The sequence below is a fragment of the Pelodiscus sinensis genome, chromosome 5, assembly GCF_049634645.1.
Source record: "Pelodiscus sinensis isolate JC-2024 chromosome 5, ASM4963464v1, whole genome shotgun sequence".
In the NCBI taxonomy this organism is placed as follows: domain Eukaryota; kingdom Metazoa; phylum Chordata; order Testudines; family Trionychidae; genus Pelodiscus; species Pelodiscus sinensis.
In genome coordinates, this window is record NC_134715.1 from 7,894,280 (window position 1) to 7,919,260 (window position 24,981).

Sequence of the window (24,981 nt, forward strand, 5' to 3'; positions counted from 1 at the left end):
ATCAATAGAAATTTTGCAGCCACATCCCCTTAATCCAGGGGTGTAATAACTTTTTGCCAGGGGCCACTTCAGAAATTTTTGAAGTGATCCTGGGCTGCACTGGGAGGGGCGGGGCCTCAAGCGGAAGGGGCGGGGCCAGGATACTTCCCTGCTTCCCCACCCCCAGACCATGATTGGTTTGGGGGTGGGGGAACACCTTCGTTCGCATGCCCTCCCGAGCTTCCCCCTGGGCACCCATGCTCCTGGCGGTGGGAGGAGACTTCACGCACTCCCCCTTCTGCACCCAGGCCAATCAGGGCTTGGGGGCGGGGCAGCACGCAACAGCATGCTGCGTGCTCCTGGCAGGATGGAGGAAACTTCATGTGCTTCCTTCCGCCCCCAGGCCCTAATTGACCTGGGGATAGGGGAACGACAGGGCCTCTGCAGGCCGGATGAACCCGCTTGGCGGGTCGGATTGGGCCCGCGGAGGCCCTTCCCCCCCCCCCCCCCCCCCCCCGCCTTAGTCAAGCATGTTTGCTTGTGATGCATTGTGCACTGGTTAATCCGCCAGTTTGTGACACCGCAGCAAAAAACACAAAGTGGGAAGGATTGATTTGAGGTGACTATCCACCCTTATGGCTTCAGCATTTAGGATCCGATTCCTAATAGGGCACCGTTTTCATGGCTGCCGGTGGGAATTTTGCCTGAGTAAGAACTGTGGGATGGGATTGGTGGTCTTCAAACAAAATGTTTTACTCGGAAACTGGAGTGGTGAGGCCTTGTGTAAAAGTCTGTGTTGCATGTAGCCAACGGCCAACGCCATTGCTCATTAATGATCTTCTCTCAGGATGCATCTGTGCTGCATTTGGAGGTGCGATTACAGATCGGGGCACGCATTGTGATGTGCCCCCTCACCCCATGTAGTAGGACATTGTCCTGTGTACACAAATATGCATAACTCAAAGATGCTTTGGACAAAATACCTCATGTAACCTATCAATTTTAATGTCACGGTCTGCTGGATCTGTGTTTCTTATTTTGGTGTTTGCATCATTTCTGTATGCAAAGTTAGAAATATGGGGCTGGAATAGTTTGTGGTTTTTAATGTGCAAATGCTAGCCATCAAGGATGTTTCCAGTGCTGGGAACACTTCAACATGTGGGTGATCAACGTAACAACTTGATAACAGCTTTCTTTGTCCGTTAAGTCTAAGCATGGCTGGTCTTAGGAAGACATGTGACCATTCCAGCAGGGTTCTGACCAGGTAATATTCCATGGAAGCGGGGAATGTAGAAACAAAGAATTCCTGCCCAAAAGGAAGTCTACTTAACATGCAAAGTTTTCAGTCTCTTGGTCTTTGGCTGGCATGAGACACCTGAAGGGAGCCGGAAACCCCAGGGAGCAAAATATCTTCCCTGGCTTGGAAGGTGTGTTTTTTTTGTTTTGTTTTGTTTTCCCCCCTGAAATAACAGTTTTAGGGTAAGTTTGCAATACACTTTAGTGTGTTAGAACTAGTTAAGTAATTTCTTTTATTTTAAATTTGTAATTTGCTTTGTCTGTTTTCACTTAATCTTACTGTTTGTATTTAATAAAATTACTTGTATTTACTCTTAAGCCCAGTGTAAATAATTGTTACCTGGGGGAGCCATCCGTGTGTACACCCTCCTTTCGTTATTAAAGGGGGCTTACCTGAATGGTTTATTTGGGGTTCTGATCCCATTTGTCACAGTAGGTGTATGTACAGCATGCTAAGATGATAGCGACGCTAAAATTTACTCAAAATGACTATGGAGGAGACAAAAGTATTTGTGTTTGTTTTTGCCTGCTGCTGCTCCTTTCTCTTTTCTTTGGAATCACAGCGTCCTTTCAGCAATGGCTTATGTGAAAAATTAATGATGGGCATTTAGATACAATTCATTGTGCAGCAAAATACTTTTTTTGCTTCCTTTAAAACACTGATCCACACACAGCATCCCTTGAAATGTTGTGGAACTGGTCAAGTGAGCTTTTCCTAACACCGCTTTATAGGCTCTTTAACTCCTGGTGCTGTGTCTAGCTATATGTCATTACATACTGTGACAGACCCAGGACATCTGGCTACAATAGTTTGGTGGAGGGTAGACATGCAGGGTGAATGTTCTTCTGATTCCTGAATAAACTGCCAGAGACTGCTGCCAAGCAACCAAGGCACCTGAGGCTAGTTAAGAGCTTGTCTGAAGCAGCAGGATAATCAGGCACTTGCAGGCAATTAAGGCCTGCTGGGTTACTTTAAAAGGTTTCCCCCAGGCAAGGGGGAGGGAAGGAGAGGAGTAAAGGACTAAGAGGAGGGAAATGTGTTGCTGCGGATCGCAAAAAGGAAAGAGTTTGTGCTGAAGCAGGAAAGATTCGCTCAGGTACCAGGGAGAAGGTATTAGGGGAGCATTTGACACAGAGTAAAGTTTGCTGTATTGGGGCTAGAGGAAAAACACTGCCAGTTGCTGCTACTGAGAGTCCCTGGGCCAGAACCCGGAGCAGTGGGCCTGGGTTCCCTCCAATCCTCCCACACCACTAAACAAAAGTCTGTTCCTAGAAAGGGAAGCCAGGATTATGGAGGGGTTTTACCCCAATCTTTTGACTTTGCCAGTGACAAGGATGGCTCAGGAAGCTGTGCGGTGGAGGGTCACAGAGAACCTCTGAGGCAAACAATAACTGCCTAGAAATGCAAGGCCCACTGGGTTTTGCCAGAGTTTTGCCACAATACTTACCTAAGTGCTCTACGTTTACCTAGATAAAGGCATGGCAAGCTTTTGCTTTGACCCTGTGTACTCAAAAGCATCAGTTATTGTGGTAGCATTGAAGTGGACTTGATGAGAAACAGGCTTCCAAGAAGAATGTGGGAATAAAGGGGACTGCGCTGACTTTTTAATTCTCTATCTGTCTCTCTGTAGTTTGTAGAGCTGGCAACTGCGCCTGCCTTTCTCTTTCGCATTTCTTCTCATAAGAGCCGCACACAAAGCTAGCAGGCCAGATCTTCAGCTGGAATAAATAGACAAAGACCTATGGACTTTTCCTAAGATGCCTGCTGATTTACAATCGCTAGGGGTCAAGTCTAGAATCTCCCTGGCTTATAGATATGTTCAAATTACTCATTGCATTTGTTGTGAATAGTGTCTTTTTCCTGTTTTGCAAATGAATCCCAGTTCTGCAGATATTTGTCATCTGTGAGTTACCCACTGAAGAGTTTAAACCAACACATTTCAGAGTGATTTGTTCCAAGCAGTTTTCACAAACACCCGGCAGCAGTCTGATTACTCGTGAACACCTGTCCGCAACGAACTGACCTCCACTATTTTAATCGCCTGTTGGTTATCTGCTGTAAGCGGTGGGTGCAAGCATGTTTGTGCTTTTTTCCATTTAGGTTGTTTTTCCAAGTATGGCAGGGCCCCCAGTGTGCCAAAGAGTTGCTGCAACTTTTGTAATAGTTTCTTTGCTCAGCCTTTTTGTTTCTTTTCCTGAGCAAGGGATTGCCTCAAGGAAAGATGGAGTAACTTCAGTGCGGTTCAGTATAGGGGTGGTAGAACCATTTGCACCGGGAGCGGGGGTGCTGAGATCCATTGAACCAAACTGTAAACCTAGTATGGAATGGAAACCACTTCAAGGTAGCAACATCTCCAGGACTCCGAGTTCCAGCACCTAAGATTCAATAAGGATTTTTGCATCTATGCAGCAGATGAATGCTTTAGAGCTTGTTAGCCTTTAAAGTGCTACATAGTCCTGTATTTTGTTTCAGCTACACCAGACTAACACGGCTGCATTTCTATCACTATTTTAGAGCTACAATGTGTAAGGACTGTGGAGGAGGCTCCTTCCTAGGTATGTGAATCCAGAAGTTAGATAAGAATGCAAAACTGCGTTCATTGGGATGCACATTTGGTTTAAAAAAAACTATTTTATTCCCGAAGCAAAATGCAGGACAATGTAGCACTTTAAAGACTAACAAGATGGTTTATTAGGTGATGAGCTTTCATGGGCCAGACCCACTTCCTCAGATCAAATAGTGGAAGAAAATAGTCACAACCATATATACCAAAGGATACAATTAAAAAAATGAACACACATGAAAAGGACAAATCACATTTCAGAACAGGAGGAGGATGCGGGGGGGGGGGGGGGGGGGAGGAAGGTAAGTAAGTGTCTGTGAATTGATGATATTAGAGGTGGGGAGAGTGGGATGTTTGTGAGTTAATGGTATTAGAGGTGATAATTGGGGAAGCTATCTTGGTAATGGGTAAGATAGCCTGAGTGTGTGTTCATTCCTTTTTGGAGAGTGTCGAATTTTAACATGAATGATAGTTCAGAGGATTCCCTTTCAAGTAGAGATGTAAAAGGTCTTTGTAGCAGAATGCAGGTGGTTAAGTCATTGAGAGAGTGTCCTTTCTGGTTAAAATAGCAAGAAACTGTTTTTTCTTTGTGATCTTGTCTATCTGTTTTGTGGGCATTAATCCTTTGGCGAAGTGTCTGAGATGTTTGTCCAATGTACATAGCAGACGGACACTTTCGGCACATGATAGCATAGATTATATTTCTGGATGCGCAGGAATATGTGTTCTTGATCTTATAACTCACTTGGTTAGGTCCAATAATGGTATCGGCAGAATGAATATGTGGACAAAGCTGGCAACGGGGTTTGTTGCAAGGGAAGGTACCAGGGTTGGTGTTAGTGTGGTATGTCCTGTGGTTGTTGGTAAGAATCATCTTGAGGTTAGGTGGTTGTCTATAGGAGACTATGGGTCTGTCTCCCAGAGCCTCTTGGAGTATGGTATCCTGTTCCAGTATAGGCTGTAGTTTATTGATAATGTGTTGGACAGGTTTAAGTTGGGGGTTGTAGGTGATGACAAGTGGCCCTGTGCTGAACTGCCCTGTGCTGACCAGGGTATCTCTTCATGGCTTCTCTATTACTTACTTCAAAGTGTTTTGTCTGATTAATCTTAAAGGGAACCAAAAGAGGAGCGGACAAAGCCATTCTGCACTCCAGGAACTGGGAGCGTTCACGTTTGGGTTTTCATTTGGCCATATGAGGGAGTGGAGAGAGGAGGGCCTGGCGTCACAGGGGTTAAACAAAGCCTTTTGGCCCAGCTAGCCCCAACCCGCTTTACCTGTAGCCAAGGTCTGGAGGAAGGATAAAAGGAAGGAGCCTGCCTCAGTTAGGTGCTGACCAGTGCGGAGACAGGAGTGTGGTTCCGCTGTCTTCAGGACCTGCGCTAAACCCCGTCCGCTTGGCCAGGCACAGGCGCAAGTCAGCCTCCAACCCCACCCCCTTGGACAAAAGGGAGGAACCCTCGCTGAGGAGGGGGAAACTTGGAGTCTTGGGGTCACGCCCCAAATTTAAGGACTGTTCTCAGATAGTAGGCCTCCTGGGGCACCAGCGGCAGGGCTCTGCAGCCCTTTCCCGCCAGCTAAATCCGGGACCTAACCACTAGGCCTCCCTGCTGCCAAGAAGACCTGGCCACAGGCCAATTTGCCTATGTCCTCTCACCCATAGCCTTCTATTTCTGCACAGTGGAACCCTGACCTAATGTACCCCGAACAAGGGACCTTCCCTCCCAATGTCGGGACTGAGAGAGAGCATGTGACTAAGGGCAGCAGGAAGATGTACAAGGGCTGAGACACGAGAGGCCGGCGTGCTGTGTTTCCCATCCCTAATCCTCGCTGGTAATCCTAATCCCCTTCAGATCTGAGGTCTTTTGTAAGTGTCACATGGGAAGGCTTTGGAAAGCTTCTCAAAACAACCTTGCAGTAAATACACCGTCGGGGTCTGTGCAGCACATGGGGACCAGCACATGTGCTTCATGCTGGACGTTCAGAAGGAAATGGGAGTTTTCCTGGAGCAGCGAAGGGGAAAATATGCTTGGAGTAGCTTGTTCATCATTTTAAGGCGGCGGATGGGAACGTCTGGTTAAAGCATCTCAGAATTTTGATCATGGTGGGCATCAAATGCTGATTATATAAATGCACGAAGCACATTAAAAATAACCAGAGAGCTTTGAAGTGTGGATCCCAAGAAATCCTTCCTTAACCTATTGGTAGCAAAGGTAAGTTTTCTTTTCCTTCTTTCTTTGTAGCGGTGTCTTGTGCAGTAGGGTCCCTAAAAACACCTGGGCAGACCGTGATGAAGTTGTTCCAGAGTTGGCTGCAAGGGACAGCGATGTTTTCTAACTACAGTGCTCTTGGCCAAGCTCCCAGTTGCTGCTCATATGCAAATGACCGTGTGTTGATAAGCTATAACAACCTTGTCCGCCTGAGCCCAGATCCAGCCGTACAGCAAACAGTGGCACACGTGTGTTTGCAGCCAGGCTGTTGGGCCTTCGGGCGCCAGTTACCTTGCATTTGTTTCTGGTGGTTGGGCTTTTATGTTTATGTATTTATTTCTTGTCAACGACGGGGAGCACATTCCATTTTGCAGCAGGCGTGGCCACGTTCCAGAGATGTTGCTACGAAGTTTTATAAAGCATATTAGTTCTTGGCTTGCCCCCGGAAACTTTGAACTCTGACTTGCGAGTTTATTTCGTTTTTCTAAGGCATGCTCTGACTCAAACCTTACTTCTTATTAATCATTTGCCTTTTTAACGTGTGTGTCCTGGGCGTTTAGAAAATTCTGTGATCTCAGCAATAAGAACCATCAAAACAGACCTGCACGTCTGCAAAGATTAATTGTAAAGTTTGAGACTTGAGCCAACAGGGGAGTACCTATACTGCATTGGTAGGCGTTGCGGACTCTTACAAGTGTAAGTATTTAAGTGCAGGGATTATTACAACGCTCCTGGGTTTCAGATAGTGCACCGTGGATATATTTTTGTGTTTTCATGAAGATGCAACTTGTGCTGCTTTGCTGGCCGGCTCAACTTGACGGGCAACACAATCGTCTTTCTTTTGTCTTGTAGTGTTTTTTCCCCCATCTGTTCTGCTCTGGTTTGAAGCATCGGTGTGCTTGGTCATTGTGCAGTCTATCATTCCTGCTGCTTTGCTTTTAAATATCTGTTGGCTGACCTGATTTCCATGCATTTAGACTCATTAGGGTAGGGGTTGTCTCATCTGTTTTTGTACAGCCCTGTGAGGTCCTGGCCGCTTTGGTAATACAAATGACAAGGTGGCATCACAGCTAGGTGGAGAAAGATCCACACCCCACTGTGTTCTGCTGTTGTCTGGTTTTCCAGAAGTCCTGTCCGTGGGGTCGTGTGAGACTCAGCAACGGCGGAGACCCAGGAGGGCTGATCTGTCCCTGGCAGTCCAACTGAGTCGATGTCTAGGGTTAGACAGCAGGGTGGTTCCTAGGGCGGGGATGGGGATCAAAGCAGACCACTCAGCTGGAACAGCGTGTGGGGTATCCCATGGTGGGCCTGATGCTGCTGCCTTGCACAGCTGGTGTCCCGCAGAGAGCATTGTGATTCTTTTCCCACAATTGCCTCCCATCTCCATATATCCCTAAATCACCTGGAAGTGCCGCCCCCCTCCCCGTCACTGGGCAGTGCCCCCTCTTAGTCACAAGTCTATGACCCCTGCCTGCAGAGAGAATGGGCGAGTCAGAGAGGAGAAGGCATATGGAAGGGGTTGGGGGGGGGGGCAGTCTCTGTTAGATCCTCCCCATCCTCCACTCACCAAGTGCATTGTAGCAAGGCCCCTCCCACCCCAAGATCTCTGTTGACTGACAGCCCTGCGGACCAATCGTGGCTCTCCTATGCGGGTAGGGCTCTGCAAAGCAATCCCGGGGTCTTGCTCAGAGCATCCCCCAGCTGCAGCCCGTAGGCACACCCACTTCACTTGCAACCCGGGGAGGCAGCCGTGCGGCTCAGCTAGCGATGCCCGGAGGTCTAGAAGGGCACCACTGCCCCACCCACACAGAGCCCTCGCAATCCGGGGAAGCCCGACCACTGGACAGCTTCGATGGGCATGCCCAGGGCTTCTCTGTTCGGCTGCTCCCGCCCCTGCCGGCTGGAGTCTAGGACTGGCCACCTCTCTGCCATGTCCCAGTCGAGGTGGGGATTTAATGCTGGGCCTGCAGCTGGCTCTCACACTGATTTGGCACCTTTCATGCAACCAAAACAGAACTCGATTTCCTACGGAGGTGAGCACCAGCTGTGTCCTTTGACTCTTCATGCAATTCCTCTTAGGCTTCTTTAATTAGTGTATCTCTCTTCTTTAATTAACTACACATGTAGGGTTGCCAGGTGTCCAGTATTGACCCAGACAGTCCAGTATTTTCACCTTTCGGTTAAAAAAAAAATCAGAAAATACCGGACACCTAAAATGTCCAGTATTTTCTGGTTTTTCCCCGCTGGTGGAGGCGAAAATACCGGACACCTGGCAACCCCATGACACACTCGGCAACTGGGCCCAGCCCCTGGCCTACCCCCGAGCCCCTAGACCGTCTGCTTACCTGGTTCCGCAGGGAATCTGGCTTGATCAAGAAAACAAAATGGCCACCAGAAAAAAGCCTAAAGACCAAGGGGAAGCAATGTTTTCCCTGGGTCTTAGTGCTCAACCACTCCCCTGTTCCTATACCTATTCTGACTCTACATGCACTGAAAGGGCCATGCTGTTTGTTTTATTTATTTATTTTTTGCTTAATAACTCTCGGAGTCTTTTTTTTTTTTTTTTTCCCCTCAACAACTTTGGTCTCCCCCTCCCCCCCCCCCCAACAGAATTTTATCCCCGGTGGGCGGGTTTGGGGGGGGTGGAGGTGTTCGGTATTTTTGGTTAAACCGTCTGGCCATTTTAAGGAACTGGGTGCAGAGGAAGAGGAAGAGCGAGGCCTCTGTCCTTCAGAGTGAGGAGGAAAAGCACCTCTACCATCTGTTGATTCTGTGTTCTACAAAACTAGTTGAGTTCTGGTCTGCCACTCTCACTATGAATCTCTTCCTTCCTTGCCTCTCAGTCAGGCCCTATCCTGCCACCCTACCTCCCTCCCGGCCATATTTCTGTCTCCCAAGAATACTGTTGGAAATCCCTAGTTTTTACATGGTGCTGTCTGTGACTGATGTGTCACCATCCGTTGAATGCGTGTGACCGAGAGGTCGCCCAGGACGATTGCTGACAGAAACGCTTCCTGTCCCTTTCACGGCAGCTTCCTAACATGCAGGCTTCTGTCGCACAAGCTTTTGTACCAAACTTGCTTCCTTCTGTCACGAACCAAAGCAGTTCACCTTCCTCAGAAGGAACGGAGAGGAACGCCTTCGCTGTGTTAGCCGCCTTCTGCTCGTTCTAGTTTTCTTCTGTACCTGGGCAGAGTGTGAGGTCATAGCCTGTGTCCGTGGTCTCCAAAACCCATCACAGGTTGAATGGTGAAAAAGGAATCCCATGGGGTTGTCTCCAGAGTGAGAGGTTTCACAATTGGTCTGATTCCTATATTGTGAGCCAGCTAGTTGCTGTGCACATGCACCCTTGGCGATGGTGAAATTAATGGGAATGACTGGGATCCAAGCAATTCTTTGGTGGTGTAATATCCCCCAGGTGCAAAACCCAAAGGTGAGGAAAAGCGGCATTTACTTAACCAAGCTGATTATTTTCTTATGACAGCTAACTGTTTATTTTAGCCTCACCTCGACTCAGCGGCGATGTAGCAAATAGATTTAAACGCTGTCCCTGTCTTTTAATTCCTCGTCATTAGGGATGAAGTGGCACATCCGGGTGTGTGCAAATGCAGACACCCAGTGCAATAGTGCAGCCCCAGAGTTAGGTATTGTCATGTCGAGGACGTCTGATCTGGGTCGGGCCTTGATGAGGGCAGGGGGAAGGCAAGACTCATACAAAAGAGTTGCTTGCAGACATGATGTGCTTGGGGATCACTTTGGATTATTCTCATGCTATGATGTTCCTACTTTTCCAAAAGAAAGCCTTGTGGCTAAACTTGTTCTTTCATGCACAGCGAATACAGTCCTTTAGTTGGCCTATTCTAACTGACTTTATTGTAGTTAGCCTTTTGGGAAACTACCTGATCTGTCTCCCTTGATTCTCCAGTCCAATTCAACCCATGCATACATAAGAAATGCCTGTCTCCATCGAGCTTCTTAACCCATCTTTCCTGCTTGCAGGCTTATCTCAGACAATCCTTTAGTTTATCTGCACCTCTACAACCTCTTATTTTGATCCTGCCATTGAGGTTGAATTTCTGAATGAGCAGTGGTAATGTGCATGGTTTCCAGGTGAAAATGATCTAATCCTATGGCATGTTTGTGTGCACTCTTGCCTCAGACAAAGCCATTTGGCCTGAATTTCTTAGGCAAATCATAAATTCTAGTCTAGGTTGCAGAAATATTCTGTAACAACCTTGAACGTTTTATAAATCAAACAAAGGCTCATGCCAGTTGCCATTATGGGTTACCTAGATACCTTCAAATTTGGGAGACTAAAGTTAGGAATCTATATTAAAATGTTGATACTTAAATACTTTATCTCAGAGCTACTCAACACGCTGCCCATTTGTTTGTGGCCCGCAGTGTGGTTTGGGTTTACGCAGGGCTCAACACGCAGCCCACGGGTGGGAGCCAAACCAAAAAAAGTAGTCAATATAATAGTCTTCTGTTGATATGCATTTTAGTAGTAAAATTCCTGGACTGATATTGTTTATTAAAAGTGCTGTCATATAGGTGGAAATCGGGTAAATATTGCATTTTATTAATATCAGCAGAACGGACTTAAAACGGGGCCTGTGTGTTGTGTAGTCTTGCCTCAATCTTTGTATTCATGCCTGCCAGTATGAAAAGCTATTTGCATATATAGTTGCATGTATTTGCAACCACACTTAAGTTGCGGTCCTCGGCACGTGCTGTGAATATCATTGTGTCCCCCAGGGCTTCCAAAGTTGAGTAGCCCTGCTCTACCTGATTGAGGGACATAATGCATGTAGGCACCCCGCATTCAAAAGCTGGTTAAAAAACAAAATACCTCCAAAATGTCCTTCCATATCTCTGACCTGAAGCTGGAACAATCCAAGTGGTGACCTTGCCAAAAGACTCTGTCCCAGCCAGGTTGTGCACAGATGTACGGTATGTTGGGAAAATTTAGATGTCAGGGTTATACTTAAATTGAGAGAGATCACCTGTAATGCTGTGACTTCTGAGCCTTACTGAGTATTAATATAGTTATGATTGGCTCCCAGCAGCTTGGAACGCAGATCACCCATCCTGAGTTTGAATGTGAATGCTCTTCCTGGTGCTGCATACAGATTGAACCTCTCTAATCCAGAACTCTCTCCTCTAGAAACATCCATTGTCCGGAATAATTTTAGTTAGCAGGATGTCCACTTTTCATGGGTGTGGCAAAGTTTCCTGTGGTCCCTTAAAGTTTGTTTACAGCCCCCAGTCCTAGCTCTCAGTGTTCTGAGTTGTTATTTAGCTCTAATTTACCCCTAAATGTCCTCTAGCCGCATAGTAAGCAGTAGAAGTGTTGGTAATGCTGCTAGACAACATTGACCTCCTGTAGTCCAGAACATTCACTTGTTTGGAATCAATTAGGTCCTGAGAGTGCCAGATTAGAGAGGCTCAGCCTGTACTTGATTTTGACGAAACTGTATTTGTTTGCAATCCCATAGGAGCACTGTTTGGAGATCATGGGATGTGGTAGTTCCACTAATGCCTACTACTTGCTGCGGAAATCGGAAAAAGGTGAGTGTCTCCCGAGGTATATTTCAATCTTTCCTGGTGGATTATAAACGTCCTATGAGAGGGTTATAAATATTCAGCATAGAGCTGCATCTACACTGTCCCTGGACCCTGTTGCATAGGGGAGTATCCCATAAAAACAGACCCTCCCAAAGAAGATAATAGTAAATAGCTTTCAGCTTGGGCTGAGATTAAAGGCAGAAGCAAAGCTGTGAAGCAAAGCAAATCTGTTGCTGTTGTCACCCAAGTTAGTTTGTCAGTTCCTGGGGAAACGTGTGTATTATGTTTCCAGGGTCTGATAAAGCTGTGCTGGCATGAACACTTCTTTCTTCGGATCTTGAAACTGAAACCAAAACACGGACTGGTTTGCACAGAGAGTTTGCCAAACCAAACGGGGATGATGGAGGATTAATCACTTTGGCTCTTTTAAAGGTTCGACGTGGCAGCTAAGGCTGAGTCTATTTTAAAGAGTGGTAATGCAGTGATCTTCTTGTCTCATCTCTTGTGATTGGGCTTGACAGAGCTTGGTTTTTATTTTTTTAATTATAAGTGATGGCATCACTGTTTGTTTTTTAGCTGTTTTAATTTTTCTCTTTCAGTTTTCACTGATACAGTTTTATGATTTCTGCTGTATGATGGCAGTAGTGTAGACCCTCCGCTCTAATATAATATGCATTGTTTTGGAAATAAATGAAATAAAAAAATCCGGGTTCTTCACAGAAAGTATCTGTTATGTAAGGCTACAGAACAGTGCTGCAATCATTCTGAAAAAAAATCAGTTTTTATTTTTTTAAAGATTTTTTTTTTTTAATTGAAGCCATTCAGCAAAACAGACACAAATTATTGCAGAGTTCTGATGGCACAAATCTGTATTTGTCTCCTAAAAAAGTTTCAGTCAAAAAACTTTACCAAGCTGTAATGCAGGAAGGTGTCTAGATATGGGTAACTAATCAAAGTCTCAGAGGGGTAGCCGTGTTAGTCTGTAACTTAAAAAAAAAAATTGGTCCTTTAGCACCTTGGAGACTATATATATAAAAATTAAATAAAATAATCATAAGCTTTCATGGGCACAGCCCACTTCTTCAGAACCACTCATGTTTTCTTAAGGTATCTTAAGTTCAATGAAGTCTGTATACGTTGCTACCCATGTTCTGTGTGGCCCTGTGTGTTCCTCTGCATGCCCAAGTAATCTTAGTAAATGCGCCCAGTGACTTACATAAGTATTTTGTACCCAGTGTTGTATCCAGGTCAATCCTAGGATGTTGGTTGGGTGAGGTAAGATCTCTTACTGGAGCAACTTCATAGACAAGCTTTTGAGCTCACCCAGAGCTCTTCTTCAGGTCTATGTAAGCACACAAAAAAAATAGCCTCATATCTTGTCTCACTAATAAGCATTTTGCAAGCATTAGAGTTCTCAGGGATGGAGTGATTGCTTTACAAATACCAAGCTGTTATAGAGCTCCAAGTAACACAAGGTGGTGCTATAGCAGAAACACAGATATTTTACATGCTCCCTGTCCAGAACTGCCCATAACAAAGTATCATTATGTCTTTAACCTATAACCAAGGCCTTTTTCACTATGCAGTCTTGGTATTTTTTCTTGGGTCTGTCACATAACCTACAATCATGCTTTGGAATCATTTTGTTTTAACTGTTGTTGTTTCCAGCCCTTATTATTGTGGCAGACACTTTGAAAGGATAGGTTAGTGTACACCTGTTTAGTATTGTTGTCTTGAGTCCATATACTACCTGAAATATTAACTCTGAGTGGCCACAACTGCCCCTTTCATTTCATATGTATGTTAACTCTGAAACCTACAGACAGCATTTAAAACTATATTAATAATTTCATCGATCGTTTTACCAGAAACATCCTCATCTCCAGCTGCCAAAAGCTTCAAATGTTCTGAACCCAAAATAATCTGCTTTCTCCTAGAATCAGAGAGCTGGAAGAGACCTCAGGAGGTCATCAAGTCCAGCCCCCTGCCCAAGGCAGGACCAATCCCATAAAATCAACCCAGCCAGGGCTTGTCAAGCCGAGACTTAAAAACCTCTAGGGATGGAGATTCCACCCCTCCCTAGGTAACCCATTCCAGTGCTTCACCACCCTCCTAGTGAAATAGTTTTTCCTAATATCCAACCTAGACCTCCCCCACTGCAACTTGAGACCATTGCTCCTTGTTCTGTCATCCATCACTTCTGAGAACAGCCTCTCTCCATCCTCTTTGGAACCTCCCTTCAGGAAGTTGAAGGCTGCTATCAAATCCCCCCTCACTCTTCTCTTCTGCAAACGAAACAAACCCAAATCCCTCAGCTTCTCGTAGGTCACATGCTCCAGCCCCCTAATCATTTTGGTCACCCTCCGCTGGACCCTCTCCAATGCGTCCACATCCGTTCTCATATAGAGGGGGGCCCAGAACTGGACACTCTACTCCCGATGTGGCCTCAGCAGAGCCAAATAAAGGGGAATAATCACTTCTCTAGATCTGCTAGCAGTGCTCCTCCAGCCAGTATCTCATGCAGCTGTGCTTTTTCAGTTAAAAACAAGATCTGTGGCACACTGAAACTGGAACATAAAATGGAATTTAACTGAAAATACATAAAACAGAGGAGACTGGTCTGAATGGCATATTCATTTCCATATTTCATTTATTGAATAATTAATTAATTATCATTATTTAAATGATACTGTGACAGAATTTGTCTGCCACATAAGAGTACTGCAGAACCAAAGGCTTTGCTCTGGGTACAGGCCCAGTTGCTGCAGCATATACAGGGGCTTCTCTCTAACAAACTGAATGAAATCTTCATCCAAGCAGCTTTTCTTCCGACGAGGAATTTGCATTTTAAGCAACGCATGTGCAACCAAATGTTGGATCTGATCATTTGGTCCAAATTGTCCCATGTCCACAAAATCCATGTGGATTCTCTGCCTCTGCAGCTGCATTACTGGCTTTTCCAGGACCTCAAACTGATCCGGTTTCCTCTGCTTTTTATGTGTTGCCTGCTGCTCAGATATGATGTTTTGCTGAGCTATCTGCTCCACCCTGGTCCCCCGCAAAGACTAGAATGGTGTTGTCCATTTGGTCCTCATCATGAAATAAGGGTGGTGTTGCCTGAATGGATTCTCCTGGACACTCCTGATTTCCTGGAAGGTTTGAAATTATGGATAGTCAGAGATCCCTGTTAAGTAGCCACTGTATTGGGATATGACCTTTTGTAGCTCTGACCCCTCCGCTGACTGAAGTCATAATTGAATTCCAGTCTGTTCCCAGCATTCCTATTTGCCAGGCACAACAGTAATCTTCAGGGTGTGAACAAGGAAAGGAATGGAGCAAGCCACACCGCTTGAAACACTGGCAGAAAATAAGAGGTGATTGAGGAGTTTTCACGTTTTCCGTAAAGTGAAACTAGAGATCCATGAGGAAACTGAGCAGGAACCTGAAGGGGGACTCCAGACTCTTAGACAGTCATCAAGGGTTACTGGCTTTGGTTGGATGTGTTCCTGAAGATTTCATCACGTGATGTAGTCTTTAATTAAAGACTCACCTTTAATTCTTGGAGATTCCAGGACAATCCATGGCAAAATTGTCACTTTCAGGGCCTGTTTTCTTATTTTATAGTTAGAGCCCTGCAAGTCTGCAGATATCAGCTTTATAGCCACAGGAATCCGCATCCACAAGTGTGGATATTGATATCCACTGCTCATTTTTGAAGCTACGGATGTGGATGTAGTTACTGATGTTGAATCTAGAACCCTGCATGGATATCCACAGCTCATTTTTGCAGATGTGGATACAAGTTTTGTGTCCTTGCAGGGCTTTGTGTGGTGTCAGTATCATTTGGAGAGTAGTATATGTGACCATTGCAATGTATGCCCAAAAGGGGCAAAGGTGAGGATGTGTATGGTCTTAATGTTATTCCTTGACTCGTATATTTAAGCATGAAACCTTAATGTTATCTGAGAGCAGGTAGACTCTGTGCTGCTTATGTATCAGTTTAAAATTTGCCAAAAGAATGCACTTTATCGTGTATTTTTGCTGATCCATCTTAAAGTTGCTCAGAATTGTGAATCTTCACTTAAGGCAGGGAACCTGCTTAAACACTGTTGGTTGATCTACTTTTGATGCTGTTTATAGGTTTGAAAACAGGATTTCCTTAATTACACGAGCATGGATTAAGATCAGAGTCTCTTCAGATACCTAGTTGTATTTCTAATGTGCCCATCACCGTGGCGTCTAGGCATGTCAACATTCTTCCAGGGAAGATTGGTTAAGGATGCTCCTGGAGAAATCTCATTTGTGTGACCAGATTTGGTTATTAATGGTTCCAGATAGGGTGAAAAGAGCAATACTTTTTTCACGTGTGATTTGGGATTTACTGAATTATATTCACTACGAAGAACGGACATTGTTTCTGATTACCTGTAGGTTTGCTGAACAAGCAAAGTTATATCCTCTAGTGAATAATTGTTAGTGTGTCTGCTACTCAATTTATGACTCAGTTCCTTGTAAAATGTGGAAAAATCTTTCCCCCCTCTTTTTTAAAATCAGCACAAACCCTGCCAGATGCAGCTCATCCAAGTAAGCTTGGTGATGAGATAATGTGGTGTTTTTTTAGTTGTACAATTATAAAGATGTATAAAACAGCACAACAAAACTAGTCCCTTACCTTTTGATACATGAGCAGCATTAAATGACGTACATGTGATGTTACATGTTCAGAGTGTGGTCACTAATGAATCTTTTGTGGACTTTATATTTTTGGTTTTGAGGCACTTAGAAGTTCTTAAATGTAAATGACTGGGCACTCAACTTTCAGAGAGGGCTGTCTTTGCTGTTTCTAATGGGCAGTGGCTTTGGAGAAAGAGGGAAGAGGGGCTATTTTAAGTAGTGAGACTGGGTTTAAATTTCAGTCCATGGATTTGGTTTAAGATGAAGTACACCTGGAGTATTTCCCCCAAAGTATTTAAGCAGAATGTCTTGTGGAGATCAATGTGGAACATGGGTAGATCCTGTCCCCTGAGCTGAGAGATTGTTTCCAAAGGATTTTGTGTCAACCCACCTGTCACAGGGAAGGTTTCCTGAATCCAGGGTGGAACTTGAGAGAGAGACCCCAGAATAGCCAAGAACCTACTGATTTGGAAACTCACTTGAGATGTGGGAGTCCAGTTTCAAGATTTTACACTGTCTGATTTGGGGCAGGGTCTTAAATCTGTAATCTCATGTCCCTGGTGAGCACCGTAACTGTTGGCTAGTCTCAGACCTCTGTCATTCTCCCACTTGTAAATGAGGAGAGATCTTGGTTTCCTCCTGCTACAAAACCAAATGCCAAAGTGGAGTTGTCTTTTCTCAGTCAGCCAGAGTTAATTCTTTCCTGTGATTTGCATGTGAAGGAGAAAACTCCCTTCTTTCCTGGCGTGGCTAGGAGGGAGAAGAGCATTTGCCCTGATGCTGGGAGGCTGTATCCCAGCTCTCTGGTTCTCTTCTCTGTGTCACAGCCTTCAAGGCCGCGGTCCTGATCCAAAGGTGGTATCGACGCTACGTTGCCCGGCTAGAGATGCGCCGAAGATGCACGTGGAGAATTTTCCAATCCATCGAGTACTCCTGTGAGCAGGATCAGATCAAGGTACAGTGCTGCGGGGAAGCGTTTGCCGTCTGGCGGGCCGCATCTTCGTTAAGGATCGGGGAGGAGGTTTTAGAGACCTGAGTTCAAGTTCTCAATTATCCAGCAGATTCTCTGGGTGACCTTAGGCAAATCATTTATTTATCCTCTTCACCTCATTTCCCTCTCTGTTCAGTAAGGATAATACTGCTCCCGGGAAGCTGCTTCCAGCGTGTATGTACAGGACCATCTTTCAGCGTCTCATCCACATCCCATAATTGGGTTAGACCATCTAGGGCTACTGCAATAAAAAGTGATCTGTGAAAAAGACAAAATGCAAGACCCACTTATGCACTGGGGCAGAGGGGGAATGGATGAGATGATGGGAGGAGAACCGCAGCAGTAGGATCATGCATCTTCAGGGAGTTGCACAATTGTGTTTTAAATGGGAATTTTTTCCCGCCAGCTTCTCGGTTCCCCCTTTCTTACATTTCTGCTCTGCCTGGCAGGCCTCAGCTGCTTGACCCTTCTTGCCTAGGAGAGGGTGGCATCTCCAGAGTTTTGTGGTAGACCTCTCAAGACTCTTTCTGTGGCTGCTTGGCAGGGAAAGTTGTCTCCTGCAATGAAACAGCAGCTCCTGATCTGCTGCCTCTCATGTTTAAATTTTGTCCTTGCTGTTTTCTGGTAAGGTGTTGACTTCCGTCTGGCTTCCCAGCCCCCTTCTGGCTCTCTTCACACTGACTTTCTTTTCCTGTTACACGAGCGAATAGGGAGCTGTGATGAAAGCCAGAAATACTTCTCCTTGAAACCAGGGGGTGCAAATGAAATGAGACCGGATTGGGGGCACATCAGTCTCAGTTCACAGCTTGTCTATGGGGACTTATGAACACATGAGCGCTTACTGTTTAACTGGGCTCTGTGTTTTCACCCCTGCCTGTCTCAAGCAGATATTTGCATCTTTTCTTGCAGTGAGAGAGAGATTTCTGGATCAGAGTAGCTGAAGGGGAAATGGAAACCTGGATAAATCCTCAGAGAGGGATGCTATGATTTCTTGTTTTCCATACCCCCACTGACAAACTCCCGTGGGGGGAAAAAACCCCAGGGTGAAGTGAAGCAAGGGGAGTGAGGAAAGCCCTGTCTTTTGCATGCACTCCAAAAACAGTTACAAAGTATCACTCGTCTTCAGCCTGTTCTGACGCCCATTGACGTCAATGGAAGGGTTTGCGTTGCCTTGGGTGAGTGTAGGCTCACTAGTCTGTCTCCCAGGGCCAGATTTTGTCGTGTTTGGTACCCAGCGTGTTTCCAGTGAGCTGAGCTCATCTTAAAATCTGGCTGTTAACGATCAGCATTACATTGGGAAGGTGGTTAATTAAGTATCACTTGACATAATGGAGGATTAAGCTGTGGAACTCTCCACAGCGAGATATTGTGAGGCAAATGGCTCAGTCAAATGGGACTGGATTTTTCTATGCGTAAGAGCAGCTTCCGTAGCTACGTTGCCCAGAGGAGAAATGAACAGGGACTATCAATTTCCCGCAGCAAGGTCTGAATTAATAACTGCCTAGCGCTCATGCAGAATTTCCCCCCTGGTGGTGTCCTATTGCACAACGGGCTGCATTTTGTAGTTTTTTCATCTTCCCCAGATTATTGGCCTGTTTGCGAGAGGGGAGACTGGTCTATGTAGACCAGGGCTTCTGCTCCACACTGGGAAGAGGTGTGACCTGATATGCTGTAAATGCCGTGCGGCGTGCTGCGGAGATTGTCAGGTGAAGAGAGGAACCATGTTCTGAGGAACACTCCGCAGGAGGGATGTAAATTCTGGGTTTAAAAGTTAAATGCTGGGTTTAACTGGAGCAGCCCCCTTCGCTCCTGTCTGTCAGGCGGTGGGCCAGCCAGACTGGTGCAGCCCCCCCCCCCCGGCGTCTGGTTGCTCCAGCCCCCTGAAGCAGTTAACCTTTTCCATCCTTGCCTCGCAGTAGAGCTTGCAAAGCTTTAGCTCTTGTGTGGGGGTGACTCACATGGCACTCCTTGTCGCCCACAGCTCCACAACTTCTTCAGCTACCTCATGGACCACTTCACGCCAAGCAGCAGCAACGAGAGTAAGCCTGCGTGTTCCCTACGTAGGTGTGGTACTTGCGGGGCGCACCGAGTGCAGGGTATGGAGAGGGAGATGGATTCGTATGACGCTGGTGACTGATTAAGGAGCGACCTTAACGGCATCTGAAAGGAGACCTGGCTGGGCGTCAAATGGGCCATGACTGCAGTGCAGGTCTCAGGAGGCTAAAGTGGGTCAGGAGTAAAATAGGGAGATGCAGAACAGCTTCCTCCCCGGTAGGAGCTGGGAGGAATAAAAGTCACATTCATAAGGCTATAAAAGAGTTTGTCTTTGCCAAATGTTTCTTAATCACAATAATCAGAGTCCTGTGAATTCCATGACCCTGCAGACTCCACCCGTGGAGAAGGTGCCCCAGCAGCCTGATTGTCTTTACAAATATTAAGTTTCTAGCCCTCCATGGTTGTGGCAAGGACCATAGAAACGTGGATGCCAACCGATGCAGTGCAGCCTTCCTGAGCTGAGAGCCTGAAACACTAGCTCAAAAGGGCAGGGACTTCCCAATAGTGTGTGAACTCTGGCTGTACAAGTCACATGTTGGCATTAACTATTTCGCTGCTGATCATTTTAGCAAATACATCCAGCTGATGTGCTTACCCTGTTATCTCAACATGCCTCTCTCGCCTAACTTTTTTGCCCCACTCCATGAAATCCTACAATGTTATTACGTGTTTTCAATACCTAATATGTTTGGGCTACATCAAAGATCTGGATACAGAGTGAAATACATTGACTAGCATATCAAAAGAAATAACAGAAGAGACCCTGCCTAGCTATACCATTCATTTCCACATTTAATTCGGGGGGCACAAAAAACTCTTACCACAGACTAGCTACACCAAAATGCTGCAGGAACAAGGCAGGCTTTCAGAAATACTTGCCACGGAGCATACTGGGCCTTGCTTAGTCCAAATCACATCTAGACAGAGCTGGTTGGAAACATTTTGTTGAAATATGGGAAATCCTATTTTTGTCAAAGTTATAGCATTTAGAAAAAACATGTTGACTTCAGTGCAAAATCCCTGTGGGGAGTTTTTTCAAAATTTGAAAAGAATTTCATTTTGGTAATTGTCTGCGTTTTTGTTCAGATACCTGAATTGCATTTTAGAATTTTAAAATTAAAAGTTTTTTTCAAACTCCGAAAGTTTTCAGAATATCAGTTTTGCAGGAAATTTCAAAAGTGTTTTCAATCTGCATGGGGATGAAAAAAGAATCAATGTCAAAATTTCCTTCATGAAGCAAATTCTGAGTTTAAACCAGGTTTAGTTCCCTCGATCTAGTTTCTAACTGGATTACATGCTTTGGAATCAAGGCTAACGAAGGGCTGTCCTTGAATACCCCTCCAGGATGATGATCTTTAATTAGACCTGATTCACTTTTTTTTAACTCCACCCAGGGGACTTCATTAGCCGCATATTAACTGAGGAAGAAAGCTACAAAGACACAGAGCTGGAAAAGCTCTGTGATTATGAATCTGTGGAAGTGCCAGATTCCTATATGGGACCTCATCTCTCCTTCCCGCTGCGGCCTGATCATGCAACTGCCTTAGTAGAAGCTTTCAAGCAGAAACAAGTAAGTATCCCCAAAAGGGGGATTTCAGTGGTATTCTCTCCTTGCACTGCCATGGAGGTGGCAGGGTAGAAGAAGAGTTCCAGGGGTGATTTGCTTCTCTCTTTTCAAACGCGTAGTTAGAAATAGGAAGGGGAAATGTTTTAGGACATCCACTTTTTTTTTTCTTCGTGGGCCCAATAAATCAATATGTGATGACTGTGGAGGCAGTTGGCCAAAAAGTTGGTGAAAAAGGTGAACAGAATGTTAGGAGCTATTAGGAAAAGAATAGAAAATCAGATAGAAAAGGTTATATTGCTGCTACGTAAGTCTACCTTGAATCCTGTCCCCAGTTTCTGGTCAACCCATGTTAAAAAGAATGTAGTGGAACTGGAAAAGGTTCAGAGAAGAGCAACAAACACAATTAGGGGTATGAGTCTGTCTTACCTGTTTAGTTTGTAAGCCAGGAATGTCTCTTGCACTATGCCTGGCACAACAAGGGCCTGATCTCTGCTGGAGTTGTGATACTGTAATACAGATACCAGGTAGCTCACTAAAACAGTGGCTCTGGTCCTGTGCTGCAACACATGATAGCCACATCTCTACTTACCATCCCGGAGATTGATCTTTTGGTGTTCGATTAAGTGGGTCTAGTAAGGACCCACTGAATTGAATGCTGAGGGTGCCCTGCTCCCATCGACTCCCTGCTGTGGAGACGGTGCCAAGCTCAGCTTAAGGTACATTGACTTCAGCTACATTATGCTACAGCCTACCCTAAGCCGATCTTCCGGGTGTAGTATAGACCTGGCCTAACTCTCACTGTCTCTCGGAGAGCTGGATTGTCAAGTGTGCTCAGGCCCCAGCAGCTCCCATTGCAGAAAGAGATCTCGGTGAAAGGTGCTGTTCAAAATCTGGCCCTGTGTATACTCCCTTGTAATGTAATTGCTGCTAATCCTTCCTAACTTGGCGACTGCTATCTTCGCTGGACTGGCCCATGTACACCACCCAGGTCTCCTTCCCTTGGACGCCTCATTACCAGTAGCATTTTAGGTAGCCCTTTGCAGTTGCAAGTACCATGCTAATGGCTTGCCCGAGCCCGTTCGCTTCCACTCCCTGAACACTGTCGTATTGCGAACATCCCGCTCTAATGCCCTCGATTTCTCCCAGTAGCAGCTCCACGCTCGTTATGTCTTAAAACTCCTGCACGAGACCAGGCGACATCTCATGCAGCTGCCAAACATCAACCATGTCTCCACCTGCTACAGCGAGGAGGTCACCGTCTGCGGTAAGAGCGCTCAAAAGGAAAAACCAGAACTAGCCCCACCCGTGGAGGGGTGTGGTTTTCAACTGCAAAGCCGTGGAGGCTAAATCTTGCTCTGTGTTAGGTGTGTAACCCCAGCAAATGAAATGGCGGCGTAGGCGTGGAACGGCGCAGGGTCTGGCACTGTTGTTTGTGTGTAGCTTCAAAATGGTACAGCTGTGCCTGTGTACATGGTGGGACATCAGAGCGGAAATCCAATTCACCGTAACCTGCTGCGTTCAAGTCAAATCAAACCTACCCAGTAGAGGGCCCAAGTCTCCATAGTGACCAGCTTAGGAAGCTTAGTCAGCAGTTTTCTTTACCTATTCTAGATCAGTTCAGTCGCTGGTACATAGAATCAGAGATTAGGATTGGAAGAGATCTCAGGAGGCATCTAGTCCAACCCCCTGCTCAAATCAGGATCAATCCCAACTAAATCAACCCAGCCAGGGCTTTGTCAAGCTGGGTCTTAAACACCTCTAGGGATGGAGATTCCACTAGCTGCCTAGGGAACCCATCCCAGTGCTTCCCCACCCTCCTAGTGAAACAAGTTTTTCCTAATATCCAACCTAAACCTCCCCCACTGCAACTTGAGACCATTGCTCCTCGTTCTGTCAGTATATAAACACAGCTGCCCTGAGGCTGGGCCGTGCATGGATATTTTGGTCAGTGAGTCCAATGAAAGTAGTAGCTAGGCTTCTATAGCTCTGCTGTAACAGTAGAAGTTGTAGAAAGGAGGGGTGGGGGAGGATGCATTTTGATAAAAGCATCCCATAATGCTCATGAGGGCAGTTGAGGAGAATCCAAACCCCAAAACCCAGTTAATCATTAAGAAGGATGAGCAATCCCCGCTGTTTTATTTAATAGATCTAGTTTTGCCATTAGCATCTGTAAAAGTAACTTAAGGCAGGAAAATTGATGCAAGAGACGCATCTCCAGCTATGAGAATTCTGTGGCTAGTCTGGACAGACCTTGCACCAATTTTCGAGGGTGGCCCCACAGCAGGAGGTCGATGGGAGAAATTCTCCCATCTACTTCCCTTACACCTTGTGACAACGAGGAGTACCAGTGCCAATGGGGACACTTTCAGCATTTGATTTAGCAGGTCTTTCCTAGACCCTCTGAGTCAAACCCCAGAGGATCGATGCCAGAGTGCTGATCCTCCAGCAAGTGGAGATGTGGCCTCAGTGTAAGTGGGCGCAGCTGCACTGAGGAACCGCACCTGTTTGCACAGGCCTGTTTGTGTCCCGTCCCATTCCCCGACAAGGATGGTATGAAGACTGCAGTTGTTCCACAGTGCTTTGCTTTATGTTGAAGGTGGGGAAGGGGAAAAGCCCACCCTGAACTGAATATCTTTTCACGTCTTAGGAGACTTGCATGGCCGGCTGGATGACTTATTTCTGATATTTTACAAGGTATGTCCTGTGCTTTGCCCCGGAGCGATGCTGGCCCATCCTACGGCCATTCCTCATGGGAGCCAGGAAGTGGGGAGTATTCTCCAGGATCGAGCTCTTAAACCGGCTTCTCACATTCCGCTCAGTTGGTTTGGAAATGGCTGTGCTTTGCAAGACCTTGTCTTCACATTGGTTATTGTTCTAGCTGTAGTTTTTTCCAGATGCTAGCAGTCCATTTTTAACAGCTAAAAGACAACACCTGGCTGTTGTTTTACCGTGTGTTTGTAGCCAATGTCTGCAGTTAACATCACCCTAAGGCACAATGGCTAGAAGGCAACGTTAGTTCTTTTCAGTTGCTGATGTGGGTGATCAAGATGCTGAGACTATAACAGAGTTTAAAGAGAAGCTAGATAATTTCATGGAGGTTAGGTCCATAAAAGGCTATTAGCCAGGGGATAAAATGGTGTCCCTGGCCTCTGTTTCTCAGAGGCTGGAGAAGGATGGTAGGAGACAAATTGCTTGATCATTGTCTTCGGTCCACCCTCTCTGGGGCACCTGGTGTTGGCCACTGTCGGCAGACAGGCTACTGGGCTAGAAGGACCTTTGGTATGACCCAGTACGGCCGTTCTTATGAGACTCAGGGAGCTGGAAGGCAGATATACGTACAGGTGGCAGTGGAGAGAATACAGCGGGGAGAGATTTGCCGACTGTTCCCATCTTGCCCTGTCGCGTTTGACTATGTTCCTTGTTTATGTAGAATGGCCTTCCGTCTCCAGAGAAGTCCTATGTGTTCAACGGGGACTTTGTGGACCGAGGCAAACAGTCCATTGAGATCTTGATCATTCTGTTTGCCTTCCTCTTGGTGTACCCAAAGGAAGTTCACCTGAACCGAGGAAACCACGAGGACCACATGGTCAACTTACGGTATGAGTGTGGAACGCACGGGCTATTGCAGGGGTGGAGAACCTAAGGCCCCCGGGCTTTCCTGGATCCGGCCCCCGTGGGGCAGGAGCACACAAAATCTATTTGGCTGGGCCCCCCTAGACTCTGGCATGCAAAGGAGATGTGGGAAGTGGCTTTCTCCTTTTTAGTCAGGGGCCACATCACTGAGGGCTTGTTCTTTTTGCTTCTTGCTTGTGTGTGCCCCCCCCCGACTGATTTTTCTGCGAGTTCAGCGGTCCCCGACCCCAAAGGTTCCCCAACCCGCTGGGCTATTGGAATGCAACGTGCTTGTTACTAAACTGTTGCCTAAAATTCTCTCCTCGGCTTCCATCTAGCTATGGTTTCACCAAGGAGGTCATGCAAAAATACAAGGTAGGGTTGCTCTGAAATCTTGCGCCTCCTCTCCTGTGTCTGACAGACACTTCCTGCCAAGTCACCTCCTCCCTTCCGCCCCTCATCCTCCT

General features: G+C 46.1%; 1 protein-coding gene across 3 annotated transcripts in view; it reads left to right on the forward strand.

Moving 5' to 3' along the window:
• Positions 1-4,404: 4,404 nt before the first annotated feature.
• PPEF2 (protein phosphatase with EF-hand domain 2) overlaps positions 4,405-24,981 on the forward strand; it is a 31,119-nt gene continuing 10,542 nt past the window's right edge. Inside the window, exons 1-9 of one of the 3 annotated variants that reach the window (XM_075929439.1) lie at positions 4,405-6,743; positions 11,546-11,618; positions 17,117-17,244; positions 19,262-19,319; positions 20,730-20,905; positions 22,052-22,166; positions 23,550-23,596; positions 24,333-24,499; positions 24,853-24,889. In XM_075929439.1, the coding sequence (XP_075785554.1) occupies positions 11,564-11,618; positions 17,117-17,244; positions 19,262-19,319; positions 20,730-20,905; positions 22,052-22,166; positions 23,550-23,596; positions 24,333-24,499; positions 24,853-24,889 (783 nt within the window). In that variant the 5' untranslated portion in view covers positions 4,405-6,743; positions 11,546-11,563. Of the gene's footprint in view, positions 14,990-17,116; positions 17,245-19,261; positions 19,320-20,729; positions 20,906-22,051; positions 22,167-23,549; positions 23,597-24,332; positions 24,500-24,852; positions 24,890-24,981 lie in introns of all 3 variants that reach the window. The other 2 variants (XM_075929440.1, XM_025190043.2) reach the window with 2 other exon arrangements.